This window comes from Bombina bombina, chromosome 7, assembly GCF_027579735.1.
Source record: "Bombina bombina isolate aBomBom1 chromosome 7, aBomBom1.pri, whole genome shotgun sequence".
NCBI classification, from domain to species: domain Eukaryota; kingdom Metazoa; phylum Chordata; class Amphibia; order Anura; family Bombinatoridae; genus Bombina; species Bombina bombina.
In genome coordinates, this window is record NC_069505.1 from 408773054 (window position 1) to 408798799 (window position 25746).

Here is a 25746-nt window from a genome sequence, read left to right on the forward strand (position 1 = left end):
CTCTGTCTGTCTGTTGTCAGTTTCAAAGAAATGTCTATGAAGGGTTAAAGTTCTCACAAATCTATTAACATCTAGAATGGTCTGGAAAAGGTCAAATTTACGGGTAGGACAGAATCCTAATCCTAAATTGAGTACTTTCAGTTCAAATTCATTTAAAGTATAGGAGGAAATATTGATGACTATATTTTCCTGCCTTAATGTGTTGTTGACTCCCTGACCATATATCTGTTCCTGGCTCTGGTACCCATCATATAGTCTGTCCCCCCTCCTCCCTTGACCTTCATGGCTGACTGAAAAACCGGTGCCATTTGAGTATTGATACTTGGAGTTTCTTCAGTTATCACTACAGATGTAGCCGCAGGTATGTCCTGATTTGTATTGGTCATACTTCTATTCTTACTGACAACTTTGGAGTTTTTGGCAACAGTACCTGAGTTCGTGTGTTGTGTCTTTATGACTACAGTGTTAGTACTGGTAGTCACTTTAGGGGAAGGACGTTGTTCAATTGAATTTCCCACTATACATTCTTCACTATTCAAATGGCCTTCCCCTTCTGAATTAGAGCTATCATCACAGGAGGTGGAGAAGTTGGAGAGAGATTCCTCATCTGTAGTCTCATTGTCTGCAACATTGAAGCTAACTTTTTTATTTTTGTTGCTTCTATTGTTCCTCCTTCTCCTCCTTCTGTGATAAAACCCTTGTGTAGACACATTACCTTGTTTGTCTTCATCATCATCTTGCCTCAGTGTATATTCCTATGCTGGTATGATTTATACCATATAAAGACCTGACCTATAATCCTTTTGATCCATCAAAAATGTAATGTGTTTAGTTTGTATAATCTCTTTTTTGTGTGTTTCCACTACATTCTCTAAGAGTTTGTCTACTCAGCGTATTCCTTGTTTGTCTGAAAACTCTTGTTGTAAAGATATAATATCTTGTCTAACTGTATTAAGCATATCCAATTTATACTGAACAAGCATAGCCATTAACCTAATGGAACATTCAGACAATATTTGATTCCACTCTTTTACAAATTCATCATCATTAACTTCAAATGTGGGGAATTTCTTCACCCTCAAACCCCTAGGGATCATACTTAAAGAGATATACTTATTCATTATCCAAGCATCAAGTTTCAATCTTAATTCTTTCAAACGTAATAGTTCCATGTTACAAAATAAGTCACTTAATTTAGTATTATAACTGTCCATTGAAAATAATTCATCCAGTTCAAGTCCTATCAGATCTCTGTCGTCCACCACTGACAGTGAGTAAAAGTCTTTATGTTCAGAGGGTATCTCCATATTTGTGCTGCTCAATGCCACAGTATATATATATATATATATATATATATATATATATATATATATATATATATATATATATATATATATATATATATATAAAAACTCAAATAACCACGTATTAACTTAGATATAGTTCCTGTTAGAGGTTCATGCTGAATAAATTTGTAAGTAAACGGATCATAGAAAAGAGTGACTCCCAGTTGGGAAGAATATATATAAAAAGAGCAAGATGAAGAGTCACTCCTATTTAAAACAGTCTTGGCCAAAAAAGTATGTATAGATATTTTTCCACTTCAATCTCGTAATTCTCGTGGTACGTGGTGTGTGCTCCTCAAATAAAGATTAAGGTAGTTTGTGACGATGAGTGGCTAATGTAGGTGTGCAGATATGTATACAGTTAACATGCACTTGTATCGGTCAAACGCTATGTGACTCACCTTTCCGAGGTTATGGTTCCGTCTGGATTGCTGGAGGACTTGCCTTTACAGAGCTTCCATAGCTCCTGCCATACCTCTCCACCGACTCCCAACGCCGGGCCCACTCCGAGAGCATCCTCTGCTCCCTCTACAATCGCAGCTCGTGTGCCCGGCTCCTACAGGTGACGTCACTCTCCGGCATGCTTCAATCCCTTCTGTATTGCATATCCCTGCGCACAGTCCTGTAGCCACTCACCACACATGCTTCTCAGCTACGGATCACCGCTCACACTCCCACGTCTGAACAGTATCAGCACTGGCTCTTCGGCTCAAGGATCCATTTGCAGAACCAAGGTAGGGTCTGGACAGTAGAAACAAAGGAGCTTCCCACTCCTCCACACATATGCAAAAAATAAGTTTCCAAGAAGGCAACGACCCTCAATATTATAAAAATAAAAAGTCCAATTTATTGAGTACACTTAGTACAAAAATATTAAAAGCAAGCAGAGCAGCATCAAAAATGTATACAAGCAGTAGGTAAGATCACAGTCTTACACGTTTCAGCATAGATTTGCCGTAATCACAGACTCATTGTGAAGTTAATTGCTACATGCATTTAAAGGATCCAACTCTCACCTGATTGGTACTCTAAAAACATACACCTACTACTCTAATTAGATTACAACCCTTTGTCCTAAAGACCTCCCTCTCTCTCTCTCCTGTCATGTTTGATATTATTGATACTTTTCCCTTCAAGGACAAGAACTATGTGGTTTTAACCCTATATATGCTCATTAACTATAACATTTTGAAGAAAAAATAAAGAATAAAGATAAAAATATAAAAATATAAAACTATCTAATCTAATAGCCCTATCAAAATAAAAAAGCCCCCCCCCCCCCAAAAAAAAAAAACCCTAGCCTAAACTAAACTACCAATAGCCCTTAAAAGGGCCTTTTGTGGGGCATTGCCCCAAAGAAATCAGCTCTTTTACCTGTAAAAAAAAAATACAGACACCCCCCCAACAGTAAAACCCACCACCCACACAACCAACCCCCCAAATAAAACCCTAACTAAAAAACCTAAGATCCCCATTGCCCTGAAAAGGGCATTTGGATGGACATTGCCCTTAAAAGGGCATTTAGCTCTATTGCAGCCCAAACCCTAACCTAAAAATAAAACCCACCCAATAAACCCTTAAAAAAACCTAACACTAACCCCTGAAGATCCACTTACAGTTTTGAAGAGCCGACATCCATCCTCAACGAAGCCGGGAGAAGTCCTCAGTGAAGCGGCAAGAAGTCCTCAATGAAGCCGGGAGAAGTCTTCATTCAAGCCGGGAGAAGTGGTCCTCCAGACGGGCAGAAGTCTTCATCCAGACGGCATCTTCTATCTTCATCCATCCGGCGTGGAGCGGGTCCATTAATAAGTATAATGTAGGTGTCAGCGATGTCGGGGGCGGCAGATTAGGGGTTAATAAGTGTAAGATTAGGGGTGTTTAGACTCGGGGTTCATGTTAGGGTGTTAGGTGTAAACATAAATTTTAGGAATCAATGGGGCTGCGTTACGGAGCTTTTCGCTGCTTTTTTGCAGGTGTTAGGCTTTTTTTCAGCCAGCTCTCCCCATTGATGTCTATGGGGAAATCATGCACGAGCACGTACAACCAGTGCGGTATGGTATTGAAGTGCGATATGGAGCACAATTTTTCTCTACGCTCACTTCTTGTCTTTTAACGCCGGGTTTATAAATACCAGCGCTGTAGGTAAGTGAGCGGTGACAATAACGTGCAAGTTAGCACTGCACCCCTCTTACCGCAAAACTCGTAATCTGGCCGTTAGTTATTGTGTGTTAACATTGCTTGAGCATAGTCAATAGCTGATATTAGTCCAAAGTTATTTTTTATTGCACAAGTGATAATCTAAGGCCGGCACATCAGACAGTACAGGTGGGCTCAATCCCTGACATAACAGACTTGGGGAGAGCAGTAAAATAAATTTAGATATAACTTGAGTACTAAGCTGATCGTGAGCTATAGAGTTTTAATAAAAGTTTAGTACACACATACACACATATATGCATATATACAGACACACACACATATATACATATACACACACACATATATGTTTACACACATACATACATACAGATATACTGTAAACACACACACACAGATATACACACACACATATATATATAGGTGGCCCTCGTTTTACAACGGTTCAATTTACACCGTTTCAGAATAACAACCTTTTTTTCCAGTCATGTGACTGCTATTGAAAAGCATTGAGAAGCAGTGCATTTATTAAAATACCCAGTAGGTGGAGCTGTCCGCTTGTGTTGCAGCAAAGCCAAGCAAGCTGAAATTATTCAGTTTAACCAGACCTGAGCTATCAAGCAGATTTCAAAGGAACAAGATCTTCCTGTCTATAAACCAGTCCAGATTGGAATGCATAGAAAGAACTGTTTGCAGATAAATGCAAGTGAAGTCTGTGTTGTGTGATTATTTTATTAGATTTATAATGCTGTTTAGCATTTAAAGTCTTCATTTCAAAGTTTTAAAAATAATGTATTAGGTGTTACTTATGACAATTTTGAGAGGGGCCTGGAACCTATCTCCCTCACTTCCCATTGACTTACATTATAAACTGGGTCTCAATTTACAACGGTTTCGATTTACAACCATTCCTTCTGGAACCTAACCCCGGCGTAAACTTACATACATATATAAACACACACAGATATACACAAACAAATATATATATTCATATATATATATATATATATATATATATATATATATATATATATATATATATATATATATATATATACAGTATCCCACAATAGTGAGTATACCCCTCACATTTTTGTAAATATTTTATTATATCTTTTCATGTGACAACACTGAAGATATGACACTTTGCTACAATGTAAAGTAGTGAGTGTACAGCCTGTATAACAGTGTAAATTTGCTGTCCCCTCAAAATAACTCAACACACAGCCATTAATGTCTAAACAGTTGGCAACAAAAGTTAATACACCCCTAAGTGGAAATGTCCAAATTGGGCCCAATTAGCCATTTTCCCTCCACAGTGTCATGTGACTCGTTAGTGTTACAAGGTCTCAGGTGTGAATGGGGAGCAGGTGTGTTAAATTTGGTGTTATCACTCTAACATTCTGTCGTACTGGTCACTGGAAGTTCAACGTGGCACCTCATGGCAGAGAACTCTCTAAGGTTCTGAAACAAAGAATGGTTGCTCTACATAAAAATTACCTAGGCTATAAAATTGCCAAGACACTGAAACTGAGCTGCAGCACGGTGGGCAAGACCATACAGTGGTTTCACAGGACAGGTTCCACTCAGAACAGACCTCACCATGGTCGACCAAAGTTGAGTGCACAGCGTCCAGATACAGAGGTTGTCTTTGGGAAATAGACATTTCAGTGCTGACAGCATTGCTGCAGAGGTTGAAGGGGTGGGTCAGCCTGTCAGTGCTCAGACCATATACTCCGCACACTGCATCAAATTGGTCTGCATGGCTGTCGTCCCAGAAGAAAGCCCGCAAACAGTTTGCTGAAGACAAGCAGACTAAGGACATGGATTACTGGAACCATTTCCTGTGGTCCGATGAGACCAATATAAACTTATTTGGTTCAGATGGTGTCAAGCATGTGTGGCGGCAACCAGGTGAGGAGGAGTACAAAGACAAGTGTGTCTTGCCTACTGTCAAGCATGGTGGTGGGAGTGTCATGGTCTAGGCCTGCATGAGTGCTGCCGGCACTGGGGAGCTACAGTTCATTGAGGAAACCATGAATGCCAACATGTACTGTGACATACTGAAGCAGATCATGATCCCCTCCCTTCAGAGACTGGGCTGCAGGGCAGTATTCCAACATGATAACGACCCCAAACACACTTCCAAGACGACCACTGCCTTGCTAAAGAAGCTGAGGGTAAAGGTGATGGACTTGCCAAGCATGTCTCCAGACATATACCCTATTGAGCATCTGTGGGGCATCCTCAAACGGATGGTGGGGGAGCACAAAGACTCTAACATCCACCAGCTCCGTGATTTCGTCATGGAGGAGTGGAAGAGGACTCCAGTGGCAACCTGTGAAGCTCTGGTGAACTCCATGCCCAAGAGGGTTAAGACAGTGCTAGAAAATAATGGTGGCCACACAAAATATTGACACTTTGGGCCCAATTTGGACATTTCCACTTAGGGGTGTACTTACTTTTGTTGCCAACGGTTTAGACATTGATGGATGTGTGTTGAGTTATTTTGAGGGGACAGCAAATTTACACTGTTATACAGGCTGTACACTCACATTGTAGCAAAGTGTAATTTCTTCAGTGTTGTTACATGAAAAGATATAATAAAATATTTACAAAAATGTGAGGTGTGTACTCACTTTTGTGGGATACTGTATATATATATATATATATATATATATACACATGCACACACACACATATATGTACACACACACATACATATATAAACACAAACACACACACACACATATATATATATATATATATATATATATGTATGTATACACACGCACACACATGTAAGAAAGCAAGACCAATTGCACCACCCTAGGAATAATAATCAGCTGTGATAAATATTATTCATATTTTGTAATCCGATTGAATATATATTTTTGTATTGCTGATAGGTGCTGTGTATTAAATAAAGTAGTTACAGAAAACAATTAGTGATAAGGAGTCCACCAATTGCAACAGAATACACTAATAGCACTCTTTTTTCTTTCTGATTGAGAGTAAAATTGTGTTATTGTAGAGTTTGGTGTGAATTATTTCACAGACATGAATTAAAACATAACAACATTTATTGGTTAAATTAAAATCTTGGGTGGAAAATTAAAAACATTAATCCAAGACTGTATCACCTATAATATACCAATACTTAACCGCTATTAAGGAATATAAGGTTGGCTGCTTAGTTGCCTGAGCTACTGCATTAATACCTTTATCCAATATCAGAGAATGCACTGTTACACAATAAAACAAATCCTAATGTTTGTGCACCAGTGCTAACGTGATTTGGTACGGTATTATAATTGCAGTGTATTGCTGCTAAATCCTATGAAAATAGATGCTATGTATTGGTCTGTTGTTAATTAACAATAGTTCAGCTCAGAATTATAACGTTATCAATAGTCAGGGAAGAAACAGTGAGTTATAAACGGCTGCTTGAAAAAGTGTTTGACAATGATATCAAAACACTTATAAATCAAGTAGCAAATTAGTTGGCAACATTTTTATCAAGCAACATAGTAAATATATGTGAATCTTGGACTATTGATACTAGTGTGTTATACTGCAGCTCTGTACACAGACCGCAGGAATGGAATTCTTATGTGTAAATGGAAGCTGAATTGCTTCTATTCTGCAATGTAACTGCAGTTGAGCCAAGCAATTGCAATATATGGCATTAGACAAGGCTAAGCAGTATATATAATATGCCAAAGAAACGCATTGGCCAACAATTAGTATTAGCTTTAACTGCTGCCCTGTAGTCTAATTGTTCCACACAGACTCGATCTGTATTTTAGGATTAAGCTAGACAATTCTCGTATTATGCCAAGCAAATATACTTATTGGTCAACAGTTATCGGTAGCTATAGCGGAAGACCAAAGTGACAAATAAGGTTAGGTCTTAGATTATTTTAAAACAAATTTGAGAGCCCAACAACTCTCCCTCCCACCCTTGGCTAAACTGCAGTTACATTGCAGAATAGAAGCAGCTTATAACTCACTGTTTCTTCCCTGACTATTGATAACGTTATAATTCTGAACTAACAACAGACCAATACATAGGGGCCGAATTATCAAGCTCCGAATGCCCCAGGCTCACAGGCAACAGCAGTTATGAAGCAGCGGTCTAGACCACTGCTCCATAACTGGTCCGCTGCCTCTGAGGCTGCGTTCTGCAATCCACCCAATCCTATATGATCGGGCTAATTGACAACCCCTGCTAGCGGCCGATAGCGGCGTATGCTGTTGGCATTCAGCAATGTCTGTCGGACATGTTATGCTACAGCATATCATGTCGGACAGACATTGATTAATCGACCCCATAGCATCTTTTTTCAAGCTGTCAACCGCAAATACGCCGGAATTCCGCAGCGTAATTGTGGCAAGCTTGATCAAACCTAGTTATCAAAGGAGGCCATGGATGCCATAGGAATCAATGGGAGTCTGAAAGCAGCGAAAGCTTATGTTCGATGCTGCCAGATATCCATTTGATTTCTATGGTAGAAAACCAGTTATGTTTACACCTAACACCCTAACATAAACCCCGAGTCTAAACACCCCTTATCTGCCGCCCCATCATCACCGCCACCTACATAATGTTATTAACCCCTATTCCGCCGCTCCCAGATTGGAACAACCAATAGGATTGAGCTCTCATCCTATTGGCTGATTGGAACAGCCAATAGGATTGAGCTCTCATCCTATTGGCTGATTGGAACAGCCAATAGGAATGCAAGGGATGCCATCTTGGAAGATGTCACTTGCATTCAAGGTCCAGTTTACGGCGGCGACCATATTGAAGAGGAACTCTGCGCCAGATGTCTTCAGGATGGACCCGCTCCACCCCGGATGGATGAAGATAGAAGAGGCTGAATGGATGAAGACTTCACCGAATTGTTGAAGATGGAAGAGGCCGCCCGGATGAAGACTTCTTGCCGGCTGGATGGATCCTTCAAGCGGAACTTCGAAAACTGTAAGTGGATCATCAGGAGTTAGTGTTAGGTTTATTTTAGGGTCTGGGCAGGTAAAAGAAATGCCATTTTAAGGGCAATGCCCATACAAATGCCCTTTTCAGGGCAATGGGGAGCTTAGTTTTTTTTAGATAGGCTTTTTATTGGGGGAGGTTGGTTGGTGGTTTTTACTGTTTGGGGGTGTTTGTATTTTTTTTTACAGGTGAAAGATCTGATTTCTTTGGGGCAATGCCGTGCAAAAGGCCCTTTTAAGGGCAATTGGTAGTTTATTGTAGGCTAGGTTTTTTTTATCTTGAGGGGGGGACTTTTTTATTTTGATAGCGCTATTAGATTAGGTGTAATTCGTTTTTATTTTTTTATATTGGTGTGTTTTTTTTCCGTAATTTAGCTTTTTTTTTTTTTGTAACAGCGTTTATTTATTTTTGAAATTTACTAATTTTGAATAGTAGATTTAAATAATTTGAGTAGGGTTAGGGTTTTTTAAATATGTAATATAGTTAATTTAATTGGTAGTTTAATGTAAATTTAGTATAATAGTTAGGGTAGGTTAATTAATAGTTTAGAATTAGTTTCTTTTAATTCTACAGGTAAGTTTAAATTTATTTGAAGATAGGGATGCTGTAATTTTAATGTAAAGTTAGTGGGTTGTTAGGTTTAAGGGTTAATAGCTTAATTTAGTTTATGGCTATGTGGGGGGCTGGTGGTTTAGGGGTTAATAGGTTTAGTTAATGGTAGTGATGTGGGGGACCAGAGGTTTAGGGGTTAATATGATTATTTAGTGGCGGCGGGGTCTGAGAGCAGCAGGATAGGGGTTAATAACTTTATTTAGGTTGCGGCGGGGGCCGGGAGCAGCGAGATAGGGGTTAATAAATTTTATTTTGGTTTCGGCAGTGTCGGGGAGTGGCGGAATAGGAGTTAATAACTTTATTAAAGTTGCAGCAGGGTCCATGAGCGGCTGGATAGGGGTTAAAGATTTTAGTATAGTGGCAGCGTTTAGTGACAGGGTATAAATAAAGTTGGTAAAAAGCTGAATAGCAGCGAGATCGATGACTGTTAGTTAACAAAAGTCCGATGCTCATCGCCCCGTACTTGGTGCTCAGCTTTTTGCCATTTTTTTTTTATAAATATGGAGATCGTATTCAGGTCCGCGGCCACGATGTTATGCGATGTTAGGCGAGCGTATTGGTGCCGGCGAATGCAGCATAGTTGAGGTTTTGTTAAATATCCCCCAATGAGTTGATTTATTGTGTAACAGTGCATACTCTGATATTGGATAAAGGTATTAATGCAGTAGCTCAGGCAACTAAGCATCCAACCTTATATTTCTTCCTCAATAGCGGTTAAGTATTGGTATATTATAGGTGATACGGTCTTGGAATAATGTTTTTAATTTTTCACCCAAGATTTTAATTTAACCAATAAATGTTGTTATGTTTTAATTCATGTCTGTAAAATAAGTCACACCAAACACTACAATAAAATTTTTTACTCTCAATCAGAAGGAATAAAGAGTGCTATTAGTGTATTATTTTGCAATTGATGAACTCCTTATCGCTATTTGTTTTCTGTAAACACACAGATATATAAATATATATATATATACACAAACATACACACATACACACACACATATATATATATATGTATATATATATATATGCACATATATATATATATATCTATATATATATATATATATATATATATATATATATATATATATATACATAAACATACATACATATATATATATATATATATATATATATATATATATATATATATATATTTATATTTATATATATATACACACACACACAAACATGCACACACATGTATAAATATATATTTAGAGTTTAAAACCCCTTTAATAGAAATAATACGGATATTGTCACTGGATACAATACTGAATATGCCTAAAACATATATATATATATATATATATATATATATATATATATATATATATATATATATATATATATATATATGTGCTGCTCGGGTTTACAAGCTGAGAGATCAGTCAAAAAATACTATAAATGGGCCCCACTAAGTAAATAAAAATACTGAACCAATTTACATTAAATGTTAACAAACGGTTGTTATATAAAGACACTGGAATTCAGGGATTTATAGTGAGAGTTGTGCTAAATAAGTCACTTATTGCATCATTTTCAGCTTTTCTACAACAACAAATAACCACAAAAATAAAAAATTTAAAAAATGAAATAAATATATATTCAGAGAACTTTATTTACTATTGCAAAATGTCAACTTCACTAACATCTTTATAAAACTTTCACTTGTGTATGCCAATACAATATGTATTTTAATCACATAAGTGGTTGTTACAGTGCTTAATCACACTGATCCCTGTACATTAGTAGATATTATACCCCTTTAATAAACAATAGTTGCCCAGACTTAGTAACCACTGACACAGTGCCCAGCATAGCTAGCCTGGTCACACTGCACATTATGACATCACAAAGCCACCACAGGTATAGAAACTGCCCCTCACACTAACTATGTGTCTTTTGCTAGAATTGGCAGACGACTCCAGGTCTGTATCCTTTTTCTGATTTATATAAAGAGAGAGAGATATAGGGAGAGAGGGAGAGGGAGAGAGGGAGAGAGGGAGAGAGAGAGAGAGAGAGAGAGAGGGGGGGGGGGGAGATGGGGAGAGGGGGAGAGAGGGATAGAGGGAGAGAGAGAGAGAGAGAGAGAGAGAGAGAGAGAGAGAGAGAGAGAGAGAGAGAGAGAGAGAGAGAGAGAGAGAGAGAGAGAGAGAGAGAGAGAGAGAGAGAGAAAGAGAAAGAGAAAGAGAAAGAGAGAGAGAGAGAGAGAGAGAGAGAGAGAGAGAGAGAGAGAGAGAGAGAGAGAGAGAGAGAGAGAGAGAGAGAGAGAGAGAGAGAGAGAGAGAGAGAAAGAGAGAGAGAGAGAGAGAGAGAGAGAGAGAGAGAGAGAGAGAGAGAGAGAGAGGAGAACAGAAAGAGAAAGCAGGAGGAAGATAAAGGAAGAAAAAGGGGGAGGGGGAAACAAACTGAGAATGTAACATATAAATCCCTAAGTTACTGATATCACTTCCTATGCTTTATTTGTGCCCATATTATACCCATATTATCACATAGTCCCTTTATCTTAAACAACACACACACATATGTAATCTGCCATACTAATGAAGTTTCACTGAATTTAACTGATTTTATAAAGAAATGGATCCAATTTATCTAAATTACAAGATTGACAAAAAGAAAAAAAGAGATAGATACATAGATAGAGAGGGGCAGATGGATAGACAGACAGATAGATAGATACTAGATAGATAGATAAATAGATAGATAGATAGATGATAGACAGATAGATAGATAGCTAGATAGATGATAGATAGATATATAGATAGATTAGACAGACAGAAAGAGAGACATACAGATAGATACAAAGATAGAGATGGGTAGACAGACATACAGATAGATAGATAGATAGATAGATAGATAGATAGATAGATAGATAGATAGACAGAAAGACAGATAGACAGACAGACAGACAGATAGAGAGATAGAAAGACAGACAGATAGATAATTGATAGATAGATAGATAGACGGATAGATTAGACAAACAGACAGAAAGAGAGACATACAGATAGATAAATAGATAGAGATGGGTAGATAGATATATGAATGAATGAATGAATGGGGCAGACAGACAGATAGATACATAGAGATGGGTAGATAGACAGAAAGATAGATAATAGATAGATAGATAGATAGATAGATAGATAGGAGACAGACAGATAGATAGATAGATAGATAGATAGATACATAGATAGACAGAAAGACAAATAGATAGATAGAAAGACAGATAGATAGATAATTGATAGATAGATAATTGATAGATATACAGACAGATAGACAGACAGATAGAAAGATAAATAGATAGATAGAGATGAGTAGATAGAAAGACAGATAGATAGATAGATAGATAGATAGATAGATAGATAGATAGATAGATAGATAGATAGATGATAGATAGATAGATAGATAGATAGATGAATGAGAGGGGCAGGCAGACAGATATATACATATATAAATAGAGATGGGTATATAGACAGAAAGAGAGATAGATAGATAATAGATAGATAGAGACAGACATATAGATTGATATGCAGCCAGCTAGAAAGACAGACAGATATATACATAGATAGATATAGATGAGTAGATGGACCGACAGACAGACAGACAGACAGACAGACAGACAGACAGACAGACAGATAGATAGATAGATAGATAGATAGATAGATAGATAGATAGATAGATAGATAGATAGATGAGAGGGGCAGACAGACAGATAGATAGATATATATACATATATAAATAGAGATGGGTATATAGACAGAAAGACAGATAGATAGATGGTAGGTAGATAGATAGATAGATTAATTGATATGCAGTCAGCTAGAAAGACAGACAGACAGATACATAAATAGATAGAGATGAGTAGATAGACAGACCGACAGATATATAGATAGATAGATAATTGATAGATAGATGAGAGGGGCAGGTATTTGGAGTCAGTCAGGAAATGGTCTAACGCTCACTTTGCAGCCGAGACTTTTCCATACCGCAGATCCCCCTACGGCATTTGCGTATCCTATCTTTTCAATGGGATCTTTCTAACGCTGGTATTTAGAGTCTTGGCTGAAGTGAGCGTTAGAAATCCAACGACAAAACTCCAGCCGCAGAAAAAAGTCAGGAGTTAAGAGCTTTCTGGGCTAACGCCGGTTTATAAAGCTCTTAACTACTGTGCTCTAAAGTACACTAACACCCATAAACTACCTATGTACCTCTAAACCGAGGTCCCCCCACATCGCCGCCACTATATTAAAAAAGTCTAACCCTAACCCTAACACCCCCCTAAGTTAAATATAGTTTTTATCTAACGAAATAAATTAACTCGTATTAAATAAATTATTCCTATTTAAATCTAAATACTTACTTGTAAAATAAACCCTAATATAGCTACAATATAAATTATAATTATATTGTAGCTATTTTAGGATTAATATTTATTTTAAAGGCAACTTTGTAATTATTTTAACCAGGTACAATAGCTATTAAATAGTTAATAACTATTTAATAGTTACCTAGTTAAAATAATTACAAAATTACCTGTAAAATAAATCCTAACCTAAGTTACAATTAAACCTAACACTACACTATCAATAAATAAATTAAATTAAATACCTACAATTATCTACAATTAAACCTAACACTACACTATCAATAAATTAATTAAATACAATACCTACAAATAAATACAATGAAATAAACTAACTAAAGTACAAAAAATAAAAAAGAACTAAGTTACAAAAAATAAAAAATATTTACAAACATTAGAAAAATATTACAACAATTTTAAACTAATTACACCTACTCTAAGCCCCCTAATAAAATAACAAAGCCCCCCAAAATAAAAAAAATGCCCTACCCTATTCTAAAATTAAAATAGAAAAGCTCTTTTACCTTACCAGCCCTGAAAAGGGCACTTTGCGGGGCATGCCCCAAATAATTCAGCTCTTTTGCCTGTAAAAAGAAAAACATACAATACCCCCCCCAACATTACAACCCACATACCCCTAATCTAACCCAAACCCCCCTTAAATAAACCTAACACTAAGCCCCTGAAGATCTCCCTACTTTGGCTTCACCTCACCGGGTTCAGCGATCGGTCCAGAAGAGGGTCCGAAGTCTTGATCCAAGCGGCGGCTGAAGAACTCCATCATCGGGCTGAAGTCGGAAGTCCATCATCGGGATGAAGTCTTCTATCAAGCGGCATCTTCAATCTTCTTTCTTCCGGAGCGGAGCGGAGCCATCTTCTTCCCAGCCAACGCGGATCCATCCTCTTCAACCTACGCTACTCGCCGAATGACGGTTCCTTTAAATGATGTCATTCAAGATGGCGTCCCTCAAATTCCGATTGGCTGATAGGATTCTATCAGCCAATCGGAATTAAGATAGGAATATTCTGATTGGCTGATGGAATTAGCCAATCAGATTCAAGTTCAATCCAATTGGCTGATCCAATCAGCCAATCAGATTGAGCTAGCATTCTATTGGCTGATTAGGTGTATGTGGGTGGTGGGTTGTAATGTTGGGGGGGTATTGTATGTTTTTTTTTTACAGGCAAAAGAGCTGAATTATTTGGGGCATGCCCCGCAAATGGCCCTTTTCAGGGCTGGTAAGGTAAAAGAGCTTTGAACTTTTTAAATTTAGAATAGGGTAGGGCATTTTTTTTATTTTGGGGGTCTTTGTTATTTTATTAGGGGGATTAGAGTAGGTGTAATTATTTTAAAATTGTTGTAATATTTTTCTAATGTTTGTAAATATTTTTTTATTTTTTGTAACTTAATTCTTTTTTATTTTTTGTACTTTAGTTAGTTTATTTAATTGTAGTTATTTGTAGGTATTGTATTTAATTAATTTATTGATAGTGTAGTGTTAGGTTTAATTGTAGATAATTGTAGGTATTTTATTTAATTAATTTATTGATAGTGTGGTGTTAGGTTTAATTGTAACTTAGGTTAGGATTTATTTTACAGGTAATTTTGTAATTATTTTAACTACTTTAGCTATTAAATAGTTATTAACTATTTAATAGCTATTGTACCTGGTTAAAATAAATACATAGTTGCCTGTAAAATAAATATTAATCCTAAAATAGCTACAATATAATTATAATTTATATTGTAGTTATATTAGGGTTTATTTTACAGGTAAGTATTTAGCTTCAAATAGGAATCATTTATTTAATAAGAGTTAATTTATTTCGTTAGATTTAAATTATATTTAATTTAGGGGGGTGTTAGTGTTAGGGTTAGACTTAGCTTTAGGGGTTAATAAATTTATTATAGTAGCAGCGAGATCCGGTCGGCAGATTAGGGGTTAATAAGTGTAGGTAGCTGGCGGCGACGTTGTGGGGGTCAGATTAGGGGTTAATAAATATAATATAGGGGTCGGCGGTGTTAGGGGCAGCAGATTAGGGGTACATAACTATAATGTATGTTGCGGCGGTGTACGGAGCGGCAGATTAGGGGTTAATAATAATATGCAGGTGTCAGCGATAGCGGGGGCGGCAGATTAGGGGTTAATAAATATAACATAGGGGTCGGCGATGTTAGGGGCAGCAGATTAGGGGTACATAGGGATAACGTAGCTGGCGACAGTGTACGGAGCGGCAGATTAGGGGTTAATAATAATATGCAGGGGTCAGCGATAGCGGGGCGGCAGATTAGGGGTTAATAAGTGTAAGGTTAGGGGTGTTTAGACTCGGGGTTCATGTTAGGGTGTTAGGTGCAGACATAGGAAGTGTTTCCCCATTGGAAACAATAGGGCTGCGTTAGGAGCTGAACGCTGCTTTTTTGCAGGTGTTAGGTTTTTTTTCAGCTCAAACTGCCCCATTGTTTTCTATGGGGGAATCGTGCACGAGCACGTTTTTGAAGCTGGCCGCGTCCGTAAGCAACGCTGGTATCTAGAGTTGCAGTGGCGGTAAATATGCTCTACGCTCCTTTTTTGGAACCTAACGCAGCCCTTCTGTGAACTCTAAATACCAGCGGTATTTAAAAGGTGCGGGAGAAAAAAAGCCAGCGTAGCTAACGCACCCCTTTGGCCGCAGAACTCTAAATCTAGCCGATAAATAGATAGAGATGGATAGTTAGGCAGACAGACAGATAGATAAATAGATAGATAAGATACATAGATAGATAGAGATGAGTAGATAGACAGACAGACAGATATATAGATAGATAGATAGATAGATAGATAGATAGATAGATAGATAATTGATAGATAGATGAGAGGGGCAGATAGACAGATACATAGATAAATAGAGATGGGTAGATAGGCAGACCGACAGATAGATAGATAGATAATTGATAGATAGATAGGTAGATAGATAGGTAGATAGAGAGATAGATAGATAGATAGATAGATAGATAGATAGATAGATAGAAAGACAGATAGATAGATAGATAGATAGATAGATAGATAGATAGATAGATAGATAGATAATTGATAGATAGACAGATAGATAGATTAGTCAGACAGACAGAAAGAGAGACATATAGAGATAGATACTTAGATAGAGATGGGTAGATAGATAGATAGATAGATAGATATATAGATAGATAGATAGATAGATAGATAGATAGATAGATAGATAGATTGATGAATGAGAGGGGCAGACAGACAGACAGATACATAGATAAATAGAGATGGGTGGATAGAAAGAAAGATAGATAGATAATAGATAGATGATAGATAGATAGATAGATAGATAGATAGACAATCAGATAGATGATAGATAGATAGATAGATAGATAGATAGATAGATAGATAGATAGATAGAAACAAAGACAGATAGATATACAGACAGATAGATAGAGATGGGTAGCTAGACAGACAGATAGATAGATAGATAGATAGATAGATAGATAGATAGAGATGGGTAGGTAGATAGATAGATAGATAGATAGATAGATAGATAGATAGATTAATGAAAGGGACAGACAGATATATACATATATAATAAAAATGGGTATATAGACAGAAAGACAGACAGATAGATAGATGGATAGATAGATAATAGATAGATAGATAGATAGATAGATAGATAGATAGATGGATAGATAGATAGACAGACAGATAGATAGATAGATAAATAGATATGCAGCCAGCTAGAAAGACAGACAGACAGACAGATACATAGATAGAGATGAGTAGATAGACAAACAGACAGATAGATAGATTTATAGATAGATAGATAGATAGATAGATAGATAGATAGACAGATAGATAGACAGACAGATAGACAGATAGATTGATATGCAGCCAGCTAGAAAGACAGACAGACAGACATACAGATACATAGATAGATAGAGATGAGTAGATAGCAGACAGGCAGACAGATAGATAGATAGATAGATAATTGATAGATAGATGAGAGGGGCAGACAGACAGATAGATACATAGATAAATAGAGATGGGTAGATAGGCAGACAGACAGATAGATAAATAGATAGATGATTGATAGATAGATAGATAGATAGATAGATAGATAGATAGATAGATGATAGATAGATAGGTAGATAGATTAATAGAAAGATAAATAGATAATAGATAGATAGATAGATAGATAGATAGATAGATAGATAGATAGATAGATTTGTCAGACAGACAGAAAGAGAGACATATAAAGATAGATACATAGATAGAGATGTGTAGATAGATAGATATATATTAATGAATGAGAGGGGCAGACAGACAGATACATAGATAAATAGAGATGGGTAGATAGACAGAAAGATTGATAGATAGATAGATAGATAGATAGATAGATAATAGATAAATAGATAGATACTGATAGATGATAGATAGATAGTGTTACAAACTGCTGTTTGTAACTGGCCCTTTAAATGAAAAATTGCCCTGCTTCCCTGGATTTTGGAGAAGCCTATTTGCCAGCCTCCTTCCACATGACTATGGCCCCTGGAAGATTGTGCCCCTGAGGACATATTGACTTTTGTTGGGTGTGTGTGGCCCTTTAAGAACCATCTGGGGACATATGGTGACTTTGATGAACAATGCCCCTTTAAGACTATGTCCCCAGACCTGTGAAATGACTTGTCCCTGGCTTTCTCCCACTTGGTTCAGTTTCATTGTGTGCCATTAAGAGTTAAATTTTGTTCAGCTTCAAGAAACCTATTCTAAATACAAGTCTGCTGGGATTAGCTCTAATTAGGTTTAGTGATCAACTTTCCCATTGTCTAATCAGACTAGTATTGATAAGGTGGACTGCATTGTTTTATTGTGTGTAATGTTATCTGCTGAAGTAAATGTTGTGGCCTGTCAAAGGGAGTGTCTCTCTATCTAATATCAAATGTGTGATGGGGGATTTTATGCCTCCCCCTGAGAGTGTCCTGTTTGCATGTAACCTGAATAAAAGCAGGCTGTGTGCTCCAGCACATCAGACCTATTTTCTGTCCCTCTAACTTGCAGATTTGACTCATGTTTGTAGGGGACAGCTTCAGCTAATATCACTACAGGGATTGCTGACTATGGTGCTGATGATTCTTTGGTGAGCGCTAGGAGCATCCTTTTCTACGGTCCAACTTCCAGCCAGCCTGGAGGCAACCGTAACATTTGGCGGCAGCGGTGGGATTGGCGTCCTAGCGCAAGGAGCAGCACCACAACAGCACTGGTATCGTAGGAAAGTTATTGAGGGCAACGCTAGCCACTGCGCAGCGTCCCTACCTACAGCAGCATGGAGCTGACAAGACACTATTCAGAACCCTGTGAAGAGCACCTCAACCTGATCCGTCGCTATGAGGGCGCGGATTTCGTTCCAGAGGTAAAGAGGCGGCTAGTCCGATATGGTCCAGACCCTGCACAGGAGGTAGTCAGTCGCATCATCCGGGAATTGGATACGGAGAACAAAGCGGCACGAGCCTTTGAGCGCCAACTGTGGAGTTTGAGGGTCTGGACACCTGGTCTCCAGCGAGAAAGTGAGTCACAGGGAGCGGAGAGCAACGACCTCCCTTCCCAGCGGCAGCCAGAGTTACAGGGAGAGGAGAGCAGCGACCTCCCTCCCCAGCGGCAGTATACCGTGCAGAGGGAAGAGACAACCAGTCCCCTTCCCCAGCCAGAGATACCAGAGGCAGCAGGCCTCATAGACTGGTCCTGGGAGGACCCCCAGCAGGCAGGTGGAGATGGGACCGCAGTCTCTCTACCGGCCCTACAGGGATGCTGGGCAGGCGGCCCAGATCCCCAGCGACAGACCCAGCTACAGGGAGGGGAGAGCATCGACCTCCCTCCCCAGCCGGAGTGTGCCTTCCAGGGAGAGGAGACAACCGGTCTCTCTCCCCAGCCGCAGCATATTCCACAGGAAGCGGAGAGCATCGACCTCCCTTCCCAACGGCCACCGGAGTATCAGGAGGAGGAGGTAAGCCAATCTCCCCCTCCCCAGCTAACTCCTAACTTGGGCCCAGGGTTAACAGTGGAGATGTTAACCCCCACTGACCCCCACGTTCCCTTTGCCACCGGGCAGGACTATGCCCCAATTCCCCCAGCAGAAGAGCTGGCATCAGGACAGAGCACTGCTGGCCTCTGCCCTACAGACCTTGTCCTTGTTACAAGACTGGCCTACAAACCCCTCACCCCAGCAGAAGCGCTGGCACCAGGGCAGAGTGCCGCTGGCCTCTGCCCCCCAAGTACCATCAGCTATTTGCCCAGCTGCGCCAGGAAGGCAGAGGATGCTACACTTTCATCCTATAACCTGGAACTTACAGGCCAGTGCTACTTGTTGTGGGGGGGCTGCTTTGCTGCTAGTGTTTATTTGTGGGTGGGTTGCGAGACTAACTTAGGCACTGACCGACAGAAGGTCAGGTGCCTGGTTAGTCTCCCTCCAAAAGGGGAGATATGTTACAAACTGCTGTTTGTAACTGGCCCTTTAAATGAAAAATTGCCCTGCTTCCCTGGATTTTGGAGAAGCCTATTTGCCAGCCTCCTTCCACATGACTATGGCCCCTGGAAGATTGTGCCCCTGAGGACATATTGACTTTTGTTGGGTGTGTGTGGCCCTTTAAGAACCATCTGGGGACATATGGTGACTTTGATGAACAATGCCCCTTTAAGACTATGTCCCCAGACCTGTGAAATGACTTGTCCCTGGCTTTCTCCCACTTGGTTCAGTTTCATTGTGTGCCATTAAGAGTTAAATTTTGTTCAGCTTCAAGAAACCTATTCTAAATACAAGTCTGCTGGGATTAGCTCTAATTAGGTTTAGTGATCAACTTTCCCATTGTCTAATCAGACTAGTATTGATAAGGTGGACTGCATTGTTTTATTGTGTGTAATGTTATCTGCTGAAGTAAATGTTGTGGCCTGTCAAAGGGAGTGTCTCTCTATCTAATATCAAATGTGTGATGGGGGATTTTATGCCTCCCCCTGAGAGTGTCCTGTTTGCATGTAACCTGAATAAAAGCAGGCTGTGTGCTCCAGCACATCAGACCTATTTTCTGTCCCTCTAACTTGCAGATTTGACTCATGTTTGTAGGGGACAGCTTCAGCTAATATCACTACAGGGATTGCTGACTATGGTGCTGATGATTCTTTGGTGAGCGCTAGGAGCATCCTTTTCTACGGTCCAACTTCCAGCCAGCCTGGAGGCAACCGTAACAGATAGAAAGAAACAAAGACAGATAGATAGATAGACAGACAGACAGACAGACAGACAGACAGACAGACAGACAGACAGACAGACAGACAGACAGACAGACAGATAGATAGATAGATAGATAGATAGATAGATAGATAGATAGATAGATAGACAGACTGATAGATTGATATGCAGCCAGCTAGAAAGACAGACAGACATACATAGATAGATAGAGATGAGTAGATAGACAGACAGATACATAGATAGATAGATAGATAGATAGATAGATAGATAGATAGATAGATAGATAGATAGATAGATAGATGGATAGATACTTGGTAGATAAATGAGAGGGGCAGACAGATAGATACATAGAAATATAGATGGGTAGATAGGCAGACAGAAAGATAAATAGATAGATCATTGATAGATAGATAGATAGATAGATAGATAGATAGATAGATAGATAGATGAGAGGGAAAGACAGACAGATATATACATATATAAATAGAGATGGGTATATAGACAGAAAGACAGATAGATAGATGGTAGATAGATTAATTGATATGCAGTCAGCTAGAAAGACAGACAGAGATGCATAGATAGATAGAGATGAGTAGATAGACAGACCAACAGATATATATATATATAGATAGATAGATAAATAATTGATAGATACATGAGAGGGGCAGACAGACAGATAGATACATAGATAAATAGATGGGTAGATAGGCAGATAGATAAATAGATAGATAAGATACATAGATAGATAGAGATGGGTAGATAGGCAGACAGACAGATAGATAAATAAATAGATAGATAAGATACATAGATAGATAGAGATGAGTAGATAGACAGACAGATATATAGATAGATAGATAGATAGATAGATAGATAGATAATTGATAGATAGATGAGAGGGGCAGATAGACAGATACATAGATAAATAGAGATGGGTAAATAGGCAGACAGACAGACAGACAGATAGATAAATAGATAGATAATCGATAGATAGATAGATAGATAGATAGATAGATAGGTAGATAGATAGATAGATAGATAGATAGATAGAAAGAGAGATAGATAGATAATTGATAGATAGATCGACAGATAGATAGATTAGTGAGACAGACAGAAAGAGAGACATATAGAGATAGATACATAGATAGAGATGGGTAGATAGATAGATAGATAGATAGATAGATAGATAGACAATCAGATAGATAGATAGATAGAAAGAAAGAAACAAAGACAGATAGATATACAGACAGATAGATAGAGATGAGTAGATAGACAGACAGATAGATAGATAGATAGATAGATAGATAGATAGATAGATAGATAGATAGATAGATAGTTAGATAGATAGAGATGGGTAGATAGATAGATAGATAGATATATAGATAGATAGATAGATGAATGAGAGGGACAGACAGATATATACATATATAATTAGAAATGGGTATATAGACAGAAAGACAGAGAGATAATAGATATATAGATAGATAGATAGATAGATAGATAGATAGATAGATAGACAGATTGATATGCAGCCAGCTAGCAAGACAGACAGACAAATAAATAGATAGAGATGAGTAGATAGACAGAAAGACAGACAGACAGATAGATCGATAGATAGATAGATAGACAGATAGATTGATATGCAGCCAGCTAGAAAGACAGGCAGACAGACATACAGATACATAGATAGATAGAGATGAAAAGATAGACAGACAGGCAGACAGATAGATAGATAGATAGATAATTGATAGATAGATGAGAGGTTAACAAAGGAGAGACAGAAAAGACAGGGGCTTAAATAGCACTCATCCTTACTAAGAAATAGTAAATATCGATATAAAACTTATATACTTTAATATTTAATGTTAAAATAGGGTAGAACACCCCTAATAAATCCTAAACCCACTACCATAGAAACAAAAAGCAAAAAACTAACACCAAACCCGACAGTCACTTTTCTGTTTCCTGGCCGATAACTGGAAACGTCGGCATCAGGTGACTGAAGTGACTGTACAGTATTGGAGTAAAGTAATTAAAACAAACGCGTTTCGGCTAATACATAGCCTTTATCAATGCTATACTTTACAGTGTCAAAATGTTTAAGCCGAAGCTCAAGCGTGTATGGCCTTATATACCGGTCTATAGCTTAACAGACAGCTAATCCAGAGTGTCTAGAGGGAAACGCCTACACATTATCCAATCGTAGTGTGAAACTAGAAACACCCTCTGTTATGACTGCTATGTGTGGCTAAGGAGTGTAACTTCCGCCATAACCTACACGCTCATTGGATGACTAAAAGAGCTAGCACAGATGCCCGATTGTATGGTACCAATATTGCGATCATATTGTCAAGCCAGGGTAACAAAACTTATGCATTAAAAAAAACGATCGATTGTGTGTAAAACATCACTATGTAGCACATCAATATCTAATCAGTGAATTCGTCACGATCGTGATAAGCATAATACCCTGATGCGACCGTCTTAAAAACAACCAAGCTAAACACTGATCCAACTGTACACACTATTTGTTTTCCCAGGATACAAGAATATTCAAATCGGAGTTCCGTATATAATTCCTGAGTACCATATATCGTTATAAGTGCGACTTGTATTATATATGTGAATTTCAATTGGGTTTCAGGTTAGATGGCTAATATTAAGACTATGATCTTGTTAATATAAAGCAGTGTCAGTGTGCGACATTAAAACTTTTTTATGATAGGGAATTGATCAAAAACTCACAATCTAATTCCTACTTTATACCTTAATACAAAAGAATGTGTACTCTCAAATATCCCCATATCCATATAAGTAATAATGATTAACCCATGAGGATATTAAACTTATTAAATTCACATTCAAATTGAACTGTATATATATATATATATATATAGGAATATTTAGATATATATTTGTTATGATCATAAGTTCCGTAATTAAAAGTATGTACGGTGTGTTATAGCTGACACATGCATTATATAATGCCATTATGGGTCATGTCAAAAAGACACAAGCATAACCATAATGGACTGGGCAGTCCTTATATTACTGAGATGTTCTGTAATACGTGTTCCCATACTCCTTGTTGTCATACCAACATAGTATAAATTACAGCTACAAGAGATACAGTAGATGACATTAGTGCTCTGGCAGTTGATATGTTGTCTGATTTTATACGTATTTCCAAATCTATCCACTATTGTTTGTTTTTTAACCATATGCTGGCATACTGAGCAATGCCCACACGCGATAGAGCCTTCATAAATAGGTGATTTTTTTAGCATTTCTGTCATAATGGCTTGTTATAAGCGTATCCCTGATGTTGCTAGCTCGCCTATATGTTAATAGAGGTCTATCTGGTAGCAATGGTTTCAATAGTTCGTCTCTGGTAAGGACATGCCAATGTTATTGTAAAATGTTGGTAATTTTATCACTTTGTGTGGAATATGTAGTGATACATCACAGGGGAGTATTATTCTCTTTAACTTTAGGGGTTAATAACTCTCTCCTATCCTTCAACAGTGCTCTGTTATAGGCTTTAGCCATCTAACCTGAAACCCAATTGAAATTCACATATATAATACAAGTCGCACTTATAACGATATATGGTACTCAGGAATTATATACGGAACTCCGATTTGAATATTCTTGTATCCTGGGAAAACAAATAGTGTGTACAGTTGGATCAGTGTTTAGCTTGGTTGTTTTTAAGACGGTCGCATCAGGGTATTATGCTTATCACGATCGTGACGAATTCACTGATTAGATATTGATGTGCTACATAGTGATGTTTTACACACAATCGATCCTTTTTTTTAATGCATAAGTTTTGTTACCCTGGCTTGACAATATGATCGCAATATTGGTACCATACAATCGGGCATCTGTGCTAGCTCTTTTAGTCATCCAATGAGCGTGTAGGTTATGGCGGAAGTTACACTCCTTAGCCACACATAGCAGTCATAACAGAGGGTGTTTCTAGTTTCACACTACGATTGGATAATGTGTAGGCGTTTCCCTCTAGACACTCTGGATTAGCTGTCTGTTAAGCTATAGACCGGTATATAAGGCCATACACGCTTGAGCTTCGGCTTAAACATTTTGACACTGTAAAGTATAGCATTGATAAAGGCTATGTATTAGCCGAAACGCGTTTGTTTTAATTACTTTACTCCAATACTGTACAGTCACTTCAGTCACCTGATGCCGACGTTTCCAGTTATCGGCCAGGAAACAGAAAAGTGACTGTCGGTTTGGTGTTAGTTTTTTGCTTTTTGTTTCTATGGTAGTGGGTTTAGGATTTATTAGGGGTGTTCTACCCTATTTTAACATTAAATATTAAAGTATATAAGTTTTATATCGATATTTACTATTTCTTAGTAAGGATGAGTGCTATTTAAGCCCCTGTCTTTTCTGTCTCTCCTTTGTTAATATTAATTTAAAGGGACAGCACCGGAATCTGTTTTACAGATTCTCTTTCCTTACTTAGCACACGTGTGTAGTGCCAGTTAATAATTCCTCTAAAAAAAAGATAGATGAGAGGGGCAGACAGACAGATAGATATATAGATAAATAGAGATGGGTAGATAGGCAGACAGACAGATAGATAAATAGATAGATGATTGATAGATAGATAGATAGATGATAGATATATAGATAAATAGAAAGACAGATAGATAGATAGATAATAGATAGATAGATATATGATTGATAGATAGATAGATAGATATATGATTGATAGATAGATAGATAGATATATGATTGATAGATAGATAGATAGATAGATAGATAGATGATAGATATATAGATAAATAGAAAGACAGATAGATAGATAAATAGAAAGACAGATAGATAGATATATAATAGATAGATAGATAGATTTGTCAGACAGACAGAAAGAGAGACATATAGAGATAGATACATACATAGAGATGGGTAGATAGATAGATAGATAGATAGATAGATAGATAGATAGATAAATGAATGAGAGGGGCAGACAGACAGACAGATACATAGATAAATAGAGA

The 25746-nt window shown here is 37.8% G+C and overlaps 1 protein-coding gene across 1 annotated transcript in view; it reads left to right on the forward strand.

Moving 5' to 3' along the window:
- The first annotated feature begins 1759 nt into the window (after positions 1 to 1759).
- Positions 1760 to 25746, forward strand: part of LOC128636405 (serine/threonine-protein kinase MARK1-like) — a 72041-nt gene continuing 48054 nt past the window's right edge. Inside the window, exon 1 of the mRNA XM_053689425.1 lies at positions 1760 to 1908. Within this exon, the coding sequence (XP_053545400.1) occupies positions 1760 to 1908 (149 nt within the window). The remainder of the gene's footprint in view (positions 1909 to 25746) is intronic.